Source organism: Chiloscyllium plagiosum, unplaced genomic scaffold (assembly GCF_037043375.1).
Source record: "Chiloscyllium plagiosum isolate Xiang-an unplaced genomic scaffold, Cpla_swu_hap1 HiC_scaffold_47, whole genome shotgun sequence".
Lineage (NCBI taxonomy): Eukaryota > Metazoa > Chordata > Chondrichthyes > Orectolobiformes > Hemiscylliidae > Chiloscyllium > Chiloscyllium plagiosum.
In genome coordinates, this window is record NW_028270185.1 from 20,092,124 (window position 1) to 20,111,226 (window position 19,103).

Sequence of the window (19,103 nt, forward strand, 5' to 3'; positions counted from 1 at the left end):
GTTTTCGACAAAATTAATGCAATATGTCAGCTACTGGACTGAAGCAATTTAAACAAACTGCATCAGTCAGAACAAAAAGTTTCAGGATGTAACGTTATGCTACTTCACTGCTTGCTTTTATTCTCTGTCTCTCCTGGACCCATTTGCTCGCTCTGAAGGTGTCAGGAGCTTTTGTCGACTGGGATCAGAGAGGCCCCTTGTCACTGTGATTGACGGAAACTCAACACACCGCGGAAGTATATAAAGGCGAAAAAACTGAACTGAGCTTCATTCATACACAGCAGAGAGAGAGAGAGAGAGAAAGAAGCTTATGTTAGTTCCCGGAGTCAGCAACAGGACGAAAAGAGGGAATTTCAATTTTTTTTTAAAAAAGCGCAAGAAATATCAGGAAGAGAAGACGAGTCTCATTTTCTAGACGCTTTGGAGTATTCCTTAATAAAATCAGTGTGTGTGTGTTATTTTCTCTAAATCCCAGACCGCTTTGGATATTATTTCCCTGTCTCCTGCCTACCATCGTTGGACGCTCGGGATTTTCAGTCAGGATGGTTTCAACCCTGCTGTTTTGCATCGTTTGTCTGCTGCCTTTTGCCCAGGTAAGTCAATCACCTGATTGATTCCACCTCTGTGTTTGTGACTTGCCCATGTCTCTTGCCTTCTCCCCCTCTCCGTTTTAACGTGTCATTTTTTTTCTCTCTTTTCTCCCCGTCCTTGTTTCTCTTCTTCTGTTCCCCCCCCCCCAGATCTCCTCGACTGGTATTTTTGAGCTGAAGGTCCACTCGTTCAGCAGCCGCCAGCCGGAATTGGCTCAGGGCTGCCAGAGGGAGCGGGCGTGTGGCCGCTTCTTCCGGGTGTGCCTCAAGCATTACCAGGTGAACATCTCTTCGGAACCCCCCTGCACGTACGGCGCTGGTACCACCCCGGTACTGAGACCAGGCAGCGACTCGGTGCGGGACAGCGAACCCATCCGCATCCCCTTCCACTTCACCTGGCCGGCAAGTATCAAAAATTCCAAACATGAAAAGGGACCGGTTTGGGAGGGGACGACTTCTGCAAATTATTGGTTGCAAAGAAAGTAATAAAACCGAAATTATTTTAGGCGGAAAAATTAAAATGTTTGAAATTGTTTTTGTTAAGTAAGTAGGATTGGGAAGCTTTTATTTCAGAGAAATTAGTTTCAAATTGCAACTTTTATTTGCAAAGTTATGTGTGTGCAGAAGATGCAGCTTTGTTTTAGCAATTATTGTGATGTACATGACTCTGTGTGTGTGTGTGTGGGGGGGGGGGGGGGGAATATTTTGTTCTGAATTACCTGTGTTAAGGTGACAATTTTTTTTCTCTGTCTCTGTAGGGCACTTTCTCGCTCATTATCGAGGTTTGGAATGCAGAATCCGACGAGACCAGTATTGGTAATCTCAGTTCTGAATCTTTATACTAGAGGGCGCAGTGTATTGAAAAATAAAATAGTAGCCAGCGATGTATTTAACTCCAGTGGACTGCTGCTGGTGGGCAATGTAATGTTTGATCAGCAATACCCCACACTCACTCCCTCTTTATTAAAAGTCACACAACACCAGGCATCTCCAAATCATCGCTCTTTATTCTCCGCCTCCCCCCTCCCCTCTGCAGATGACCCCCGGAATCTGATCAGCCGCCTGGCCACCGGCCGCCGCTTGGCCATTGGGGAAGACTGGTCACAGGATGTGCAGGCCGGCGGCCTCAGTGAGCTGCGATACTCCTACCATGTGGTCTGTGAGGAGCATTACTACGGAGAGGGCTGCTCTGACTACTGCCGGCCCCGGGACGATACCTTCGGGCACTTCAGCTGTGATGAGAGCGGCCGCAGAGTCTGCCTGGCCGGCTGGAAAGGCAGCTACTGCTCGGAACGTAAGACTGGACACACCCCCAGCCCCAGGGGAACGCTCCCCACCCCCCTTCTCTCTCTCTCTATAGCCGATAGTTCTGATTTGTCTTAGATTGAGTTGGGAGCATAAGGGCTATTCATGTAAATCAAACAATAAGTTTCCTTTTTTTATGAAAAAAATCAAATTGTTGCAAATGACATTTGGATACTTATTAAAATATCATTTGAAGTATTTCGCTTTATCCATTCGAAGTGAGATTCTTTGTAACTGTCATCCCTGTTTTTAAAATTCGTTGGCAAGGCGGACCTTTGATATTTAAGATTAAATTTAGCTCCAAGTTGTGTTTGGAAAATAACAATAATGTATTGGAGATCTGAAATATTTTTAAAAAACTGGAGAAATTCAGCAGTAATCGGCAGGGAGAGAAACAGGGTTTATGTTTTCAGTCCTACATGACTTTTCCTCGTGTTCGAAAAAGGTCATACTTGAAGTGTTAAATCTGCTCCTCTTTCTCTCCAAAGATGCTGCGAGGACCTGCTGAGTTTCTCCAGCGATTTCTGTTCGGGTTTGGGAAACGTTAATGATGGGTTTGTGGGAAGTTGGGACGATAGAATGGGTGCAGGAGGGGGTGAATCGATTTGAAAGCAAGCATATGGTAGGCCTGGTTAACTTGCTCAAGTGTGTTAACACAGACCCAACCCTCCTCTTGTTGGGCTACACAAAGCCATCTGACAGCCGGCAGCTGAGGAATAAAATTTGAATAAATTTCAGCACTTCTGAAAGGGTCTTATTGCACAGGGAAACACGCGAGTGGAAGGATATGTTGCCATAGAAACTTAACTCCTCAGTCGCAGTTGTTAGCACAGGGGCTTTGACTTTGCTTCGGTGTCTCTCTTGTTTAAGGTCTTTTATTATTCTCTGTTACTCAGTGTCCACACACACAGAGGGAGAGAGTGGGTTTAATAGGGACACGCGTCCCAAAGTCTTTACACTTGCAGGCAGTCAGACAGCTACCATGTGCTGTTATTGTTCAGGATCACTGTCTGGGTGGTGCCAGCTGCCCTTAAAATGCCAAAGAACTTGACAAGTAATGCATTTATGTGTCTCTGTGTTTAAAAAGTTATCTTCTTTTTCTCTCTCCCTTACCTGCTGCAACAAAAAAATGTTTCACAGCGATTTGTTTGCCGCAGTGCAACGATAATTACGGATACTGTGAAAGACCAGGGGAATGCAAGTGAGTTAAGATTGAATTGGTAACTTTCTCTTTATTTAACTAAAAACAAATTAGTCTTGGGGTGTGGACATCACAGGCAAGTCCAGCATTTACAGCCTATCCCTAATAGCCCTCAACTTGATACAACTGATTGACTTTCTGGGTACATTCAGGGGGCAGTTAAAGTGGCAACCACGCACGGTTTGGGACTGGAGTCATAGATGAGCCCAGATTGGGGTAAGGATGACTGATTTCCTTTCCTGAAAGACATGAGTGAACAGTTTTCCTGGGTGCAGCCTAACAACGGCATGATCAGTTTTGCTGATTTTTCAACTTCCAAATGTTTAAGATGGAATTCAGATTCATGAAACACAGAATCAAAGAATTGTTACAGCAGAAGAGGCTGTTTGGCCCAATGTGTCTGCAATGGTTCTCTGAATGAGCATTATGACTTTTTCCCTTCTTCTCCCTTTTCCCCACCGTGTTTTTCTCTTAATTAAATAAACATCTAATACTGTCTTTGACTCAAACTCTGAGTCTACCCCCACCACAATCCTATACAATATGTTCAACACCACAACTACTGGCTGTGTGAAAATGTTTTCTCTCGTCTCATACTTGCTTTCCCTAACTTACTCTGTCCAGACCCCTTATGATTTTTAAACATCTATCAAATCTCCTTTTAGACACCTCTCCGCAGCAAACAATCTCAACTTCTCCAATCGCTCTTCACAACTGAAGTTTCTCAAGTCTAGAACTATTCTCATAAACTTCTGCACTTCCTTCTATATGTTTACATCCTTCCTGTATGTGGTACTCACAAATGTTCACAATACCCCAACTGAGGTCTAACCAGTGTCTTATACAATTCATTCTCTGGATCATAAATCCAGTTTACAAATCAACCTAAGCATTAAGTCACCCTAGTCTTGTTGGAAGACATGATATATCCTCCTTAAAGCTGTACAGGTTTTAACAGTGCCCTTCATACTTCACATTATTCTTCACCAGTGATGGTGTATTTCCAATTTTTAAGAAAAATGTTTCTTTATCGTACTGCCATGTTCCCTAAACTGGTTAGATATTGCTTTAATTTTTTAATAGTTCTAAAATAATGTTGTTTATTTTGCTTTTAGGTGTCGTATTGGTTGGCAGGGCCGTTTCTGCGATCAGTGTATTCATTACCCAGGTTGTCTTCATGGCACATGCCAACAGCCTTGGCAGTGCAATTGCCAGGAGGGCTGGGGTGGCCTCTTCTGCAACCAGGATCTCAACTACTGCACCAACCACAAGCCGTGCAAGAATGGAGCCACGTGTACCAACACTGGTCAAGGCAGCTACACCTGCACCTGCAAACCTGGTTTCGGTGGGACCAACTGTGAGACTGAAGTCAATGAGTGTGAGAGCAATCCTTGTAAAAATGGAGGGAGCTGCACGGTATGTGTCCATTGAAAGAGTTCTCACTCTCTCTGGTTCAGTGTTCAATCTTCCCCCATAATTAATTCCTTTGATTTGTTTTTTATCCCCCCTTCAGTTCTGTTAATTCTCCCTCATATGCTGTGATGTTGTTTGAAAACAGACCCTCATTGTCACTTTGCTGTTCACGGAAGCTTGCTTTCTGCGAATTAGCTGCCACATTTGTCTACATTACTACAATGACTAGATTCCCACTTCATTTTGCTGTGAAGTGTTATGAGCTATTCTGAGGTTCTGAAAGCTTATGGAAATGCAAGTGTACCTTTCCTTTTGCTATGACCACATCTGATATAATTCCTTACTAGGCATGCAATAGTTCAGTATTTGACTCCCTTTTCTCTAGTACTGGACTCCCACAGTTTGCAACTGATCTCAGTGCAAGTCTAGTTCTGGGTTTCCACTAAGCATAAGTCATGAAGGATCTCTTGAAGACACATTGAGGTTTTGGTTAGTTAAGGTCAGGGAAAGTCTAACTTTAACCTTCAACAATTCAGACTGGAGATTGAAGCTGGATAGTGATACCGTTGTCATCCACACCCCTGGTAGAATGAGGGCAACCTTGGCCATGGTCATCTTGGCTCAATCACTGTTTTCTGAAAATAGGGGTGTGGATGTCAGATTAGGTTGCATCAAACTGTTCATGTAGTCAAACCTCACCAAGGTGTTAAGAGTTTGATTGTCACCTGTGGAACTGAACATGTGCTTGCAGGAAGTGAAACAAAACTTCATATTCCATGTATGTCTTTACATATATGGAAGCAAAGATGCTTCCATATATCCAGGTTTAGAAGCAAAGATGCAATGGCACATCTTTTAAAAAAAACAAATGGCTCACAGTAACTTCATATATCCTAGTGAGAAAGAAGGATTCGAAGAAAAGGATAAGCTATGGTTGACCATGGAAGTTAAGGTTATGATCAAATTGAAAGACAATATATGCAATGTGGCAAAGAGTAGTGGTAAACCAGAAATTTGGGAAAGATTACCAAAAAAAGAGAGAAGATAATCTTTGGTGGGCGGCACGGTGGCACAGTGGTTAGCACTGCTGCCTCACAGCGCCAGAGACCCGGGTTCAATTCCCGACTCAGGCGACTGACTGTGTGGAGTTTGCACATTCTCCCCGTGACTGCGTGGGTTTCCTCTGGGTGCTCCGGTTTCCTCCCACAATCCAAAGATGTGCAGGTCAGGTGAATTGGCCATGCTAAATTGCCCGTAGTGTTAGGTAAAGGGGTAAATGTAGGGGAATGAGTGGGTTGCGCTTCGGCGGGTCGGTGTGGACTTGTTGGGCCGAAGGGCCTGTTTCCACACTGTAAGTAATGTAATGTAATATGTAGCTTGGCTTTTGCCACTCTGGCTGAAATCAGGCAACTCAGCATATCAGAGCTCAAACTCAAACCTTGGGCTTTCTGATTGACATATTAATGACCACAAGTTTCACAGGAAGCCAAAGCCTTTTTTCTCCTCTTGAAAGGCAATTCGGTTGACTGATTGGCAATCCTGGTTTGCCCACCAACTCCCAGATGAGATCAGAAGATAAAGTCAATTACCTTATAAAATAAATGAATTGTTATCAAGTCAAAAAGCAAATTATTTCTTTATTTCTGGCAAGTTATTTTAGTTTGACAAAATCTACATTTCTTGTGTCCACATTCTCCAGTGAAATTTTTTCGTTAGGCGTCAGGAAGATCAATAACTCGACCTCCACCTTCATCACTGATTCCATCCCCTTTCTGGCCTCTGCTTCTCTTGGAATTCACTTCTCTGAAGTTAAAAACCACACAACACTAGGTTACAGTCCAACAGGTTTATTTGGAAGCACGAGCTGTCGGAGCGCTGCTCCTTCATCAGGTGGTTGTGGAGAATAAGATCATAAGACACAGAATTTATAGCAAAAGTTTACAGTGTGATGTAACTGAAATTATATATTGAAAAAGACCTGGATAGTTTGTTAGGTCTGTCATCTTTTAAAATGAACATGTTGGTTTCAGTTCGTTCATATGTAAATCGTAAAACCTTTTTTTGAAGTTACATTCTCAAGTGAACTTTAACAATTGGTTTCATGTTGGCCCAGATAATGCATTGAAGGTGTGAGGTGCCCTGCGTGAGAATGTCTGTTCCCCCTTTGTTCACACTGATTCTAATCTAAAAAATGGATTTACAGAATCTTTGATCTTATACTCCACAACCACCTGATGAAGGAGCAGTGCTCCAAAAGCTAGTGCTTCCAAATAAACCTGTTGGATTATAACCTGGTGTTGTGTGATTTTAAAATTTGTACACCTCAGTCCAACACCGGCACCTCCAAATCGTCATTCTCTGAAAGATACAATTCTTTACTGGTATCTTATTTGACGCCTAGCTGAGCTACTGATCCCATATTTCCTTTTGTGATCCTGACTCAACTATTCCAGTGTATTTATAAACTTCGGCTCATCCAAATCTCTGCTGCTTCTGTTCACTTTGAACCTTAAAAATGATAGAACAGGATACTAGGAAAATCTAGAACCAGCAGAGAAAAAACAAGAGTTTCAGTCTCAGCGCACGGGTTATAAAATTTAAGGAAGAGCTTCCGAAAATAATGAAAAAAAGGTTAATTGAATTGTAGGAGATTAGAATACAAGAGAATAGAATGATTTGGAGGTGCTAGTGTTGGATTGGGATGGACAAAGTTAAAAGTCACACAACACCAGATTATGGTCCAACAGGTATATTCAGAAGCACTAGCTTTCGGAGCGCTGCTCCTTCATCAGGTGGTTCTGGAGTATAAGATCATAAGAGGATAGAATTAATGCTTCCACAATGCAAAGCCGTGGATGCACCACAACTAGAGAAGTGACAGCATTCTGGGCACCATGCTTGCAAGGGTATTTACACCTTTGGAGGGAATGCAGTGTAGATTCACTACAATGATATTTGAACTTCAGAAGTTAATTTGAGGTGAAATTACACAAACAAGGTAGTGCCCTCTGAAATGTAGAAGATTCAAGTGTGATTTTATTGCAATGTCAAGAAGAACAGAGAGATTAGGAACCATTTATGTTGCTTGGAAAGGCTAGGACTAGAGGACATGATTGGAAAAATTTATGTAGAACCACACCTATCAGAAATAAAGTCAGGAAACCTTTTTGCATACAATGATGATAGATATTTGGAACTCTCTTCCACAAATGCCAATTAACTCTTGATCAATTATTAATTTTAAATCAAACAGTGATAGTTGTGTTAATTAAAGAAATGAAGAGATAAGTGGCAAAAGTAAGTATGAAATCAAGTGACAGATCAGCCTTAATCTCTTTGAACTGGGCAGAACAGGGTTTAGGGGCTCGTTAGCCGACCCCTTATTCCTCTTACTCTTCCTTTTACCAAGTTCCACATTACCCTATGCTCACTGATCTACATTTCACCTGGTTAAATGATACATGCAATTGAAAGCTGTGTCATTCACAAATTCAAATCCATTCACCACTCCCTTGGTTCACAGAACCACCTCCAGTCCTGCAACCCTTTAGGAACACCTGACTCTGGCCTTTTGTGCATGTCTCACTTTCTTTGCCTCACTATTGCTGGCTATGGCATTTTGTAAGCTCTAGAATTGCTTCCCTAAACTTCTCCACCTCTTGTTCGTCTATGTAAGTTGCTCCTTGAGACCAACCAAAGTTCTGGTCATTCCTCTTGTTGTCCCCTTCTTTGGTTTGGTGCCTTTTTATATCTGTTCTTGTGACTGAGAAGCACATTGGGACCTCCTCTGCATTAAGGACACTATACAGGTATAAGGTGCCATTATTAATGAGGTTTGCATATACACATGAGCGTGTGATTTAGAGCAAGAGCAGGTCATTTAGCTCCTTAAGCCTGCGCTGCCATTCGATAAAGTCATGGCTGATCTGACTGTGACTGTAACTCCATAACCTGAATACCTGTTGCCCATCCCTAATTGCCATTAAGAAGGTAGTGGTGAATCTTGAGTATGACCAAATTATTTTTGAGCTGAAAATGTGTTGCTGGAAAAGCGCAGCAGGTCAGGCAGCATCCAGGGAACAGGAGAATCGACGTTTCGGGCATAAGCCCTTCTTCAAATTATTTTTGAGGCCATTTTAGAGGGCAGTTAAGAGTTGCACATTGGTGTGGGTTCACCTGTGGGCCAGACAGAGTTAGGCAGATTTCATTCCCTAAAGGACATAAATAAGCCTGTGTGACAGTCCATAGTGTTACGGTCATCATTACTGATCCTAGCTTTTGGTTGCATTACTGAATTTGGTTCTCAAGATGTTGTGGTGGGATTTCAGATGGTTGTATTTCTAGTCCATGCCTATGGACTAGTATCCAGAGACATGGACTAGAAATTATTAATCCAAAAACACAAACACTATATTACCAAATTGCAGAACAACAGTAAAATATAAAATAACAACACTGAAAGACACAACTAACTAAATTTCGTGAAAAATCAACTTTGCTTTGATCCACAATCACCATTTGTGATATTTTTTCAATTATTTTCTCACCTTTACTCTTGGCCTCTCCTCCACTAGGGTCTTTAAGAACTGAGCTTGGTGTTGAGATATAGGAACAGCTACAATCACATTGAATAGTAAAGAAGGCTCAATGGGCCACTCCTACTCCTATTTTCTTCGTTTCTACATAATAATGTAAAATGAATATGAAATCATTGTTGATCGTTGTTAAAAACCATGTGTTTCACTAATGACCTTTCGGGAAGGACCCTTATCTGGTCTGGCTGACATGTGACTGCGATGTGGTTGACTCCTAAGTGCCCTTTGAAATGGTCTGGCAAGCCATTCAGATGCAGGGGAATAAATGCTAACCTCGCCAGCTATGCCGATATCACATGAGAGAATAAAGTAAAAGTATAGAAATGGATCAGTCCAACTGTGGAGGTTGCTCTGCCTTTAAATCAGATCCTAAGAGATCTGAATCTCTATTTCACTTCCCCTCCTTAACTCCATATCTGCCAATATTTTTATGCAACAAAAATCTATCAATCTCATTCTTGAAAGTTCCAATTGGCTTCCTTTGAAGATATCCAATACCTCCCACATAAATAAAAGTGCTTCCTAACTTTGGGTTTGAATGGCATTGTTCTAATTTTAAGACTGCTATAAGTGCTTTTGATTTTCCCACGAGAAAATTTAGATTCCACAAGCTCTGCACCTTGAGCCAGGAAAGTGAATGTTGGCAAGTACCTAGCCTAAGGGGTGAGAAACATCCTAAGCTTGTTCCTGTGCTTACTCACAACGTCCAGCACAGGTTATCACACAGTGATTGGGCATGGGGATCTCCTTATGTCTAGTGATGTTGGTGATGGCTAGCAACCCAGGAGTTGTGACCTCAAACCTGACACTGACTTCAGGGAAAAACTATTGGATTGTCACATGAATCTATTTGATTGACCATTGGCTTTCAAGGAAGGGAACTGACTATTACCACCTGGTCTGGTATTCAGTTAACTTCACACTTACTAGAGGCTTTACAACTGCCCAAGTTGTACAACTGATGGATTAACTGGGGAATATGTAATACATGTGACCATTCCAGCATTTAACAGCATAAAAAATGACTTCAGGATAGAACAAAGGTTGAATCTCTGAGGCATTATATCTTGTTACTGTACTTATCTTACTCTTTCCATCTAAAAACTGTCAATTCCCATCATTCATATTCCCCCTATCTCCAGTTACCTTCTGGGGGACTCGCTTTCTGGAAGAGGAGTAGAAAGAGGGTCACTGAATATTTGTAAGGCAGGGATTAATGAATCCTTGACAAATGAGGGTGTGAAAGGCTTATCAGCATCAGCAGGAATGCAGAGTTGAGGCCATAGTCTGATGAGTCATGATCCTATTGAATGGCAGTACAGGCTGGAGGGGCTGAATGGTTTACTCCTGCTTTTGATTTTGCTCAAAATCCTCATCCATCCCTTTGCATCTCTGGATTCATCAATTCCAGTGCAGTCTTTGCCTCTCTACCTCCACTCTTACCCTTCCATTTATCCAAAACTGTGCTACCCAATCTTGCACCATACCATGATTGACCCAAATTCAATGTTCCCATTAATCTACATCTTTACCTGTGTTCCACTGATATAAATTTAACATCTTCTTGAATGTTTCTAAGATGTCATTCCCCTTTCTCTATCTATGTGACCATCTTGATGCTCAAGCCCCCTGCTATTTCTGCTTCTTTCCTAACTATTGGTATACTGCCTCTCCCTTTATGCTTCTAATAACATGTCATGCCCTCAGCTGGTTAATGTTACTGCTCCCTTACCTTTTCTCAGCTTTCTCTTCTGCTTCACGACCCAAGCCCAGGAAGACCCTCAGGAGAACAGTCTGCCACTCACCTAATTTATCACCATTCCTTACAGAGAAGTTTTTTCAGCTGCACCTTAGGTCAGGAACTCCGTGGCAGTAGAAGATCAGACTTGTGCTCACACATTGATGCACTGAAGTACTGATCAACGAATTAAACTTCCAGAAGTAAACATGAATTTTAATTTTTTAAATCTTTTATGGAATTGGGTGTTGCTGGATGGTTCAGCATTTATTGCTATCTCTAATTAGGGCAACAGGTGGTGGGTTTGGAATGTGCTGTTAAAGGAGATTGATGAGTTTGTCTTGTAGATGTCCACAAACCTACCACTGTGCCCAATAGTGCAGAAAGTGAATGTTTAAGGTAACAGATGGGATGCTGAATAAGTGGAATGCCTAGTCGTGGATAATGCTTAGATTCTTGAATTTTGTTTGAGTTATATTCATCCTGTCAAGTGGGAAGTATTCTATTACACTCCCAACTTGAGAACATCTTTGGGGAGGTAGGAGGTGAGTCACTTACTGCAGAATTCAAAGCCAGTGACCTGCTGTTATTTCCATAGTAACTATATAGCTGGTTCAGTTAACCTTCTGGTCAGTGGTGATGCCTAGGATGTTGATGGACGGTTCACCTATGATCATGCAATTGAATGTCAAGGAATGCTGATTACAACACCGTCCCTTTTTAATTATTCACTTGTGGGATGTGGGCATCACCAGCTGTGCCGTATTTATTGCCCATCACTAACTGCCCTTGAGAAGGCGGTGGTGAGCTGCTGTCCTGACCTGCTGCAATCCATGTCTTTTGGAGATGGTCATTGCCTGACACTATGGGCTTGGTCTTGCTGCCTGTGGGGACACTGCTTCAATGTCAGAGAGTAGAAGGCCGTTGATGAATTGCTGAAGATGGTTAGCTGGAACACAATCCCGACGAACTCCTGCAGAGATGCCCTTCATTTCCCTTTGTGCTAGGAATAGTGCCAACCAGTGGACAGCTCCCCCCAGCTTTTTCTAGGGCCTTTAGATACCATACTTGGTCAAATGCTGTCTTGATGTCAAGACAGTCACTCTTGGATCACCTCTGGAGTTCAGTTCTTTTGTCCATATTTGGACTAAGAACATAATGAGGTCAGAGGGTCTCTTCTGGTACAGTGATAATGTACATTATTTCTGAGCCAGGAGGCACGAGTCCCCAGTCCTGTCAGCTCTGGTGATTTAAAATAACACTTCTGAACAGGTAGATTAAAAACATCAGTAGTGAGGTCAGGTACCTACAGAAACCAAATCTAGCATTAGGTTATTGCTGAGGAAGAGCTGCTTGATAGCACTGTAGACAACACCTAGACTGAGAATAGACTTCTGGGCTCTTGTCGGATTTGTCCTGCATTTTGTGTACAGGACATGCCTGAGCAATTTTCCATATTTTCAGGTTAATCAGTATTGCAGCTGTACTGGAACAACTCAGCTATGGGCATGATTAGTTCTGTAGCATAACTCCTCAGTACTACATTATGTGGAATGGATCAGATTTATTGAAGTCTGGCTTCAATAATGGTGGGCAACTCCAGACGGATCATCCACTTGGCATGTTTGGCTGAAAGGGATGCAAACATTTCAGCCCTATCTTTCAAACTTGTACATGGGGCACCTCTAACATTGAATGTGGCAAAATTACAGGGTGCTGATTTAATCCGTTGGTTATGGTGTTCATCACATGCTACTTCCACTATTTAGCACATACATAATCCTGTGTTATACCTTCACTCAGTTGATTTCCTGGCTTGGAGTGAGATATATTCCAGGCTATCAAGTTACAGATTGAATACATTCTGCTGCTGCTGAGGGCCCACAGTATCTCATAGATGCCTAGTATTTAGATGCTAGATCTGCTTGAAAACTATCCAATTTGGTTTGGTGAGAGTAGCTTACAACATAATGTAGAAGGTCCTCAGAAATGAAATGCAATCGAACTTTGTCTCCTGCCATTACTTTCATGGACAGATGCACCTGCAATGGACGAATTGGTAAATACAAGTAGGTTTTCTCCTCAGTTTCCTCACTATCTGCCACAGGCCCATTCTAGCAGCTATGTCCATCAGGAGCTGGCTGGTTTGGTTGGTAGTGTTGCTACTAAGCAACCTTGGTGATGGAGAATGATGTTCCTTCACCCTGAGTGCATTCTGTGACCTTATCACTGTCAGTTAATCTTCAAAATGATGTTCAACATGAAGAAGTAGTGATACATGGAGGATGGTTTCCTTGCCCAAGCCAGCCTGATGCCATTGCTGTGGAGTCAATGTTGTGGACACCCAAAGAAATTCCTCCAGACTGCATACCACTGTATCATCATCTCTTGTGGGATAGAGCAAACCCAAAGATGGTGATGTCTGGGTCAGCATTGTTGATAGTGAGGTGGTCATACCATACATGCAGAAAGGGAATGGGTGACCATTATGAGATTATAATAGTCAGGTGGTTGTTTTGACTGTGTTGCAGATATTTATGCTTCTGAGAGTATGACTGTTGGGCTGTTGCTTGACTAGTCTGTAGGACAACTCTAGGAGGTTAGGCTTAGGTCCTCAAATATATAGTATACTGTATTCGATCCATGTTAACAATCTCATCTTGGGTGCACAGAACACAATTTCACAATCTGCTGATGACACAAAATAAGGAAGCATTTTGAACTATGAAGAGGTTGATGAGGTGATTTAAACAAACTGGCAGAATTGGCAAAGGTGTGGCCGATACAATTTAAATATGTGCAGTATGTAGGAAGAACAATGAAATAACATAAAATAAAGGATACAATTCTAAAAAGTGGGATCTTGGGAGTATATTGTACCAATCATTGAAGAAAGCAAGTCAGACTGAGAAAGCAGTTAACAAAGACTTACAAATAGAGACAGTGTTTGTAAAAGTAAATAATTTTTGATGAACCTGTACTGAGCATTGTCTCAGCCTCAACTGTGGTATTATGTCTAGTTTTTGGCACTGACTTTTGGATGGTTGGAAAGGCATTATCGAGTGTGCAAAAAGATGGTTCCAGTGATGAGGGAATTCGGTTACTTTGATAGATTGGAGAAGTTGAGGTTTTTGTTCTTTCTGGAAAAGGTGGAGAGGAGATTTAACAGGTATTCAAAATCATCAGGTGGACAGAAGAGAGAAATACTGAAGGATTCAAGGCTAATGGCAAAAAAAGCCATCAGCGACAGGTAATTCTTTTTCCACAGTGTATTGATAATGTGTGATACTGAGAATGTGGTGGGGGCAGATTCAGTTACAGCTTTTAAAAGATTGTTACCTTAATAGAAACAGGGCTCTGATGAAAAGGTAACGTCAGCAGCTAATTTCTTGTAGAGAATGGACTTAAGTTGAGTGGCATCCTAGTTTACTGTAAGCATTCTATGATTCTATACTGTTAATGAGGAGGATGTTGCAGGGTTGACTAGACATGGTGCGCCTTTGTCATGTCTGAATGTGATGTTTTGGTTTTTTGATGATTCACATGGTTTTATTACAATGATATAATGTTGTAGCAATTAGATATGGCAGTGTCTTGCTAGGTCATTTCAGAGGGCATGTTAAAGGGCAAAGATTAGGTAAGCATGGCAGATTTCCTTCCACAATGAACCAGGTTCATTTTTGCGACAGGAAGGGCTGGAGAAACTAAGCAGGCCCAGCAGCCTCAGTGGAGAGAAAGAGTTACAGTTAAATCTAAATGACACTTCTTTAGAACTGAAGGAAATTGGAAATCTGATGGGTTTCATACATTTTCATCTCTCTCTCTCTCTTTTGTTCCATTAACTGAGATGTTAGCTCTCTTTTCTCTGTCCACCATTGCTACCAGACCTGCCAAATCTTGACCACACTTTGATTTTATTTCAGGTTTCCTGCACCTGCACTATTTTCTTTCAATTTTTACAATAGGTTAGTTATATATTCATTCATTGATAATAGACTTCGATTCCAGATTCAGTTAATTAAATGAATTTAAATTTCCCAACTCCCTGGTGAGATTTGAACTTGTATCTTAGGTTTCTGATTTACATACCGCAAACAACCATTTTGCTACCTTTCTCAGTTACACTACAGTTTGACATCCTCTGCTATTGTAGAGGTTTCAAGACTAATTTTGGAGACCCTACTTTTGATCTGGGAATGGTCACTTAATTCAGCAGCGACTCAACTATTAAGTTCTGCGTGGCTTAGTAAAATGGTTTGTGTGTTTATTAATCAAAACATCAGACTTTATTGTTCGAGGTCTAATTCATTGAGATTTGTAAATCATAAGAAAAAATTCTTGCTCACTTCCTCATGCAAACAAAAATATCAAGGGCAGCTTGTGTTCAAAAATCAGTGACCAGTGTGAATAAAGTCTCCTGAATGTTTAACGTGCTGCAGATTTCTGATCACAGGTCCCTTATTAACCACCGTCTGTTTAGGTCTGCTTATTGTCTTTTTGTTTTGGCTGCCAAGATGACGCAAATTGCTGATGGGAAGCGGATATGATCCTGCTGTAGGCATCTATTGTCCACTACCACCATTGCAAGGACAAGACAGAGTTAAGCATCTTGGGTCAAATACAGGAAGGGTTAATGGACTTAGATTGGGTGCAGGGTGGGTTAATGATTCCTGGGTTGGATACGGTCTGTCTTAATGATCCCAAATAAGGTGTATAGGGGGTACGGGGGTTAATGAGTCTGGCTCAGGTATAGGAAAGGTGAATGACCTCTTGTCAGGTACAGGAAAAGTCAATTAACATGAATCAAGCACAGGAAGGGGGTGATGATGCCAAGTCAGGCACAGGAAGGGTTAGCGACCCAGGTTAGGTACAGAAAGTGTTGCTGACCCCAAGTCAGGCATTGGAAGGATTGATGACCCTGCGTTGGGTAGAGGAAGGCTTAAAGGCTCCACATTAGGTAGTGGGAGTGTTAATGTTTCCACAACATTGTACAGTACAGGAAGGGTTGATGATCCCAGATTATTTATGGGAAGGGTTAAATAACCTTGGATCAGGCCCAGGAATGGTTGATATCTTCTGGGATTGGGTATGGTTAAGGAAAGCTAATGATCCTAGTTGGTTATGATACAGGAAATGCAATAGCCCTCGTTCGGCTATACCATGAACTAAGGATCTGTGATCAGTTAAAGGACCACAGGTTGATGATTACAACATGAGTGAAAGATCCCAGGTAATGTATAGCATGTGGTTAATGCATGTTTTGGGTCTCTGTTCTCCACTTTTACATTGAGAAATATCTCCGGTATTTTCTATTTATATTGAAATTCTGGACCTGTTTTTTCTAAACGTGTACATCAGACTCTGCTTCAAATTTCAGAGCAACCACTTTGTGAGAGTCGACCTGGAGTATCACTGGGACCCAACCATTTCCACTTCTCTTTTGCCTTCTGTAAATGTAAATGATCTTTCCTTCCTCTAGTGTTCACTCCATTTCTCATTCTGCTGTACGGACAGTAACTCTTCCCTTATAGTATTTCTAATGATCAATCAAATAATTCAACACAGACCTACAACTGTACTCAGTACCTTCTCGGTCTCATTGGCTCTGTATTGTCCTATGAACAACTCTGCCAATAAGCCATACGGTGTAGGCTTAAGATTGACAAGAGGTGGTAGTTTTGTGTTTCTATCAAGATCACTTTGCATCCTTGAGTTAAACATGAATCAGATGGCTTGCTGCCTCTTTCTTTCCCCAACTGCTGAATTGGAATGAAATCACCTGCCCAATTATCTTGGATTTTGAAATGAATGGCTTAGTTATATTGTCTTTCTCTGTTTATGAAAATCTTGTAGGACCTAGAGAACAATTATACATGCACCTGCCCCCAAGGATTCTATGGCAAGAACTGTGGGATCAGTGCTATGACATGTGCTGATGCACCGTGTTTTAATGGTGGCTCCTGCACTGAGAAATCACATGGGGGCTATAGCTGCCATTGCCCGGTTGGCTTCACTGGCTCCAATTGCGAGAAGAAGATTGGCCGCTGTATCAACAATCCATGTGGAAATGGTAAGTGTTGGAATCGATCATTTGTTTCCCATCCCTGCTCTGTACTCTTTGCCATACCCAAATCTACCTGCTTTATGTTTTTGTCGCTCTAACTCACACTTCCTGTTAAAAAGGATACTGCTTGGACATTGGTCGGAGTGTCATCTGCCGCTGCCGGACAGGGTTCACTGGCCCAAGGTGCAAGATCAACATGGACGATTGTGCCAAGAACCCATGTGCCAATGGCGGCACCTGTATTGACGGCGTCAACTCCTTCAATTGTAGCTGCACTCTTGGATATGGTGGGAAGGACTGCAGCATTCGAATGGATGCCTGTAGCAGCAACCCATGTAGAAATAAAGGCATCTGTTACACGCATTACACCGGCCATGTCTGTGAGTGCCCAACTGGATTTATGGGGTCCAACTGTGAGTTTCGTGTGAAGCCCACCAGCCCGTCCGATGAGGAGAATCCATTCTCTGTGGCCCTTGCCATCTCTTTTGCTTTGGGCCTTGTCACCCTCACCCTGGTGGTGTTTGCTGCTGTGGTCATTCTGAAGCATCTCCGGAAAAGCCAGGAGAGTCGGAATGCTGTGCGCAATGACCTGGAGACCATCAACAACTTGTCAGATTACCAGAAAGAGAAGGAGGCCTTCATCATCTCCACTGGACAGTTCAAGGTCTCCAACAAAGATGCTGAACTCAGCAGCGATTGTTTGAGTGATAAATTTAACTGCAAACAGAAACTTCATTCAATGGATTATAATCTGGCTGGGGAACTGAAGGAGCAGGAGGCTTCCAGAAAGAACATTGTAAAGTGAGTTCTGTGCTTAAGTATACTTCAACATTGTTCCTGATGCTTAGATAATGTCAAACGTTTTGTATGGTAGCAGCCAATGGAAATCTAATGAGTCTCCATTTTTTCCAATCACTTTCCATTTCAGTAAGAAATCTGAATGCCTATCAATCTCCAAACCATCAATACCATTTCAGAAGGAGGGATTGTACCATCCAATGTATATCATGTCTGAACGAGTGGAACCATGCATATTTGCAACTGAGGTAAGTCTCAGCTGCTCCTGGAGTTGGAGGTAAGGGACATGAGGTCGAGCAAGAATCTCTAGCATTGCACAGTCTCATCATTTTATCTTTTCCTTCTCTTCCACAGGTATGAACTTCCATCTCCTCAGACGTAGATATTCAAGCTTCCCCTGTCTCTGAATGTTTACAGATTTAATGGACATTACGGGGTTTATATTCCTGTATTTAATATTTATTCATGCTGCTCTTTATTTTGTTTTGGAATGGATAACCTCTTATTGTGTTTTTTTTAAGAGAGTATGTGTGTGTATGTGTGTGTGTGTGTGTGCGCGCGCACACGCTTGTGCGCGTGTGTGTATATGTATAAAAAGATTTTTGTACCTGGCTTCTGGATAATGAAGAATGCCTGCTGACATCTCTCTGAAAGCTGCGAAATCTTTGCACTATTTTCAATAGCAAAGTCATCCTGAAAAATATCTGCATGCCAAGGACTGAAGATGGGGTGGGTGGAATGAAAAAAAGGCAGGACCTTTTGAACCAGTTATGGTGAAGAATTCTTCATAGGATCTATATTGTAATGTGTGCTGTTCCACTCTGCAAGAAGCAGTGAATCCAAGTGGCAGAGTAATCACAACAGTCCACCCCTAGTCTGGCAGGGCTGTTATGCTTTAGGTCAATGCTGTTCTTTCTGCATTGGACCAGTGTCTTCTCCACATGACCAACAAAGCTTGCAGTAGAACACCAGCCAAGCACATTATACATTACAGATGACAAAATTGTGGAAAATTGAGCTGAAGGCAGTTTTTCATTCTCACAGTTCAGACTAACAAATCCTGTTTGAGAAACTGTGATCCAGGACATCTTTTGCATTTGTCAATGGAAAATGCTGCCGACCCATTTATTATTCTATATATAGTCAAATATGGGAATGTATTGTGTCTCATTATGAAGGACTTTTTATTAGCAAAACATGAAAGATTATTGCAGTTCTGTTTCAAAGTCAAGCCAATGTTATTTTAATATTTTATAATTTAAGAATTTTTGATATACATACAAAATGAAATATACTTTTTCTAATTTTATTTTGTATATAGTGTATATTTAAGAGAATTGTACATATGTTTATCTATTATGTTTTATATATGTCTTTTCTGTTGAAGAGAAGTTCAAAT

The 19,103-nt window shown here is 41.7% G+C and overlaps 1 protein-coding gene across 1 annotated transcript; it reads left to right on the forward strand.

Moving 5' to 3' along the window:
* The first annotated feature begins 301 nt into the window (after positions 1 to 301).
* dlc (deltaC) lies at positions 302 to 19,041 on the forward strand. The gene is made up of 10 exons (XM_043681021.2): positions 302 to 593; positions 741 to 992; positions 1,349 to 1,406; positions 1,627 to 1,884; positions 3,036 to 3,096; positions 4,212 to 4,512; positions 16,696 to 16,912; positions 17,026 to 17,707; positions 17,835 to 17,952; positions 18,059 to 19,041. The coding sequence occupies exons 1-10, from the start codon at positions 543 to 545 to the stop codon at positions 18,062 to 18,064; spliced, it is 2,004 nt and encodes a 667-aa protein (XP_043536956.1). The 5' UTR covers positions 302 to 542; the 3' UTR covers positions 18,065 to 19,041.
* Positions 19,042 to 19,103: the final 62 nt, after the last annotated feature.

Excerpts from the sequence above, each read along its gene's own strand:
- dlc (XM_043681021.2), top strand. The coding sequence starts at position 543 with ATGGTTTCAACCCTGCTGTTTTGCATCGTTTGTCTGCTGCCTTTTGCC. Across the intron at positions 1,885-3,035 it reads AGGCAGCTACTGCTCGGAAC|CGATTTGTTTGCCGCAGTGC; the intron begins GTAAGACTGGAC and ends AATGTTTCACAG. Across the intron at positions 16,913-17,025 it reads CAACAATCCATGTGGAAATG|GATACTGCTTGGACATTGGT; the intron begins GTAAGTGTTGGA and ends CCTGTTAAAAAG.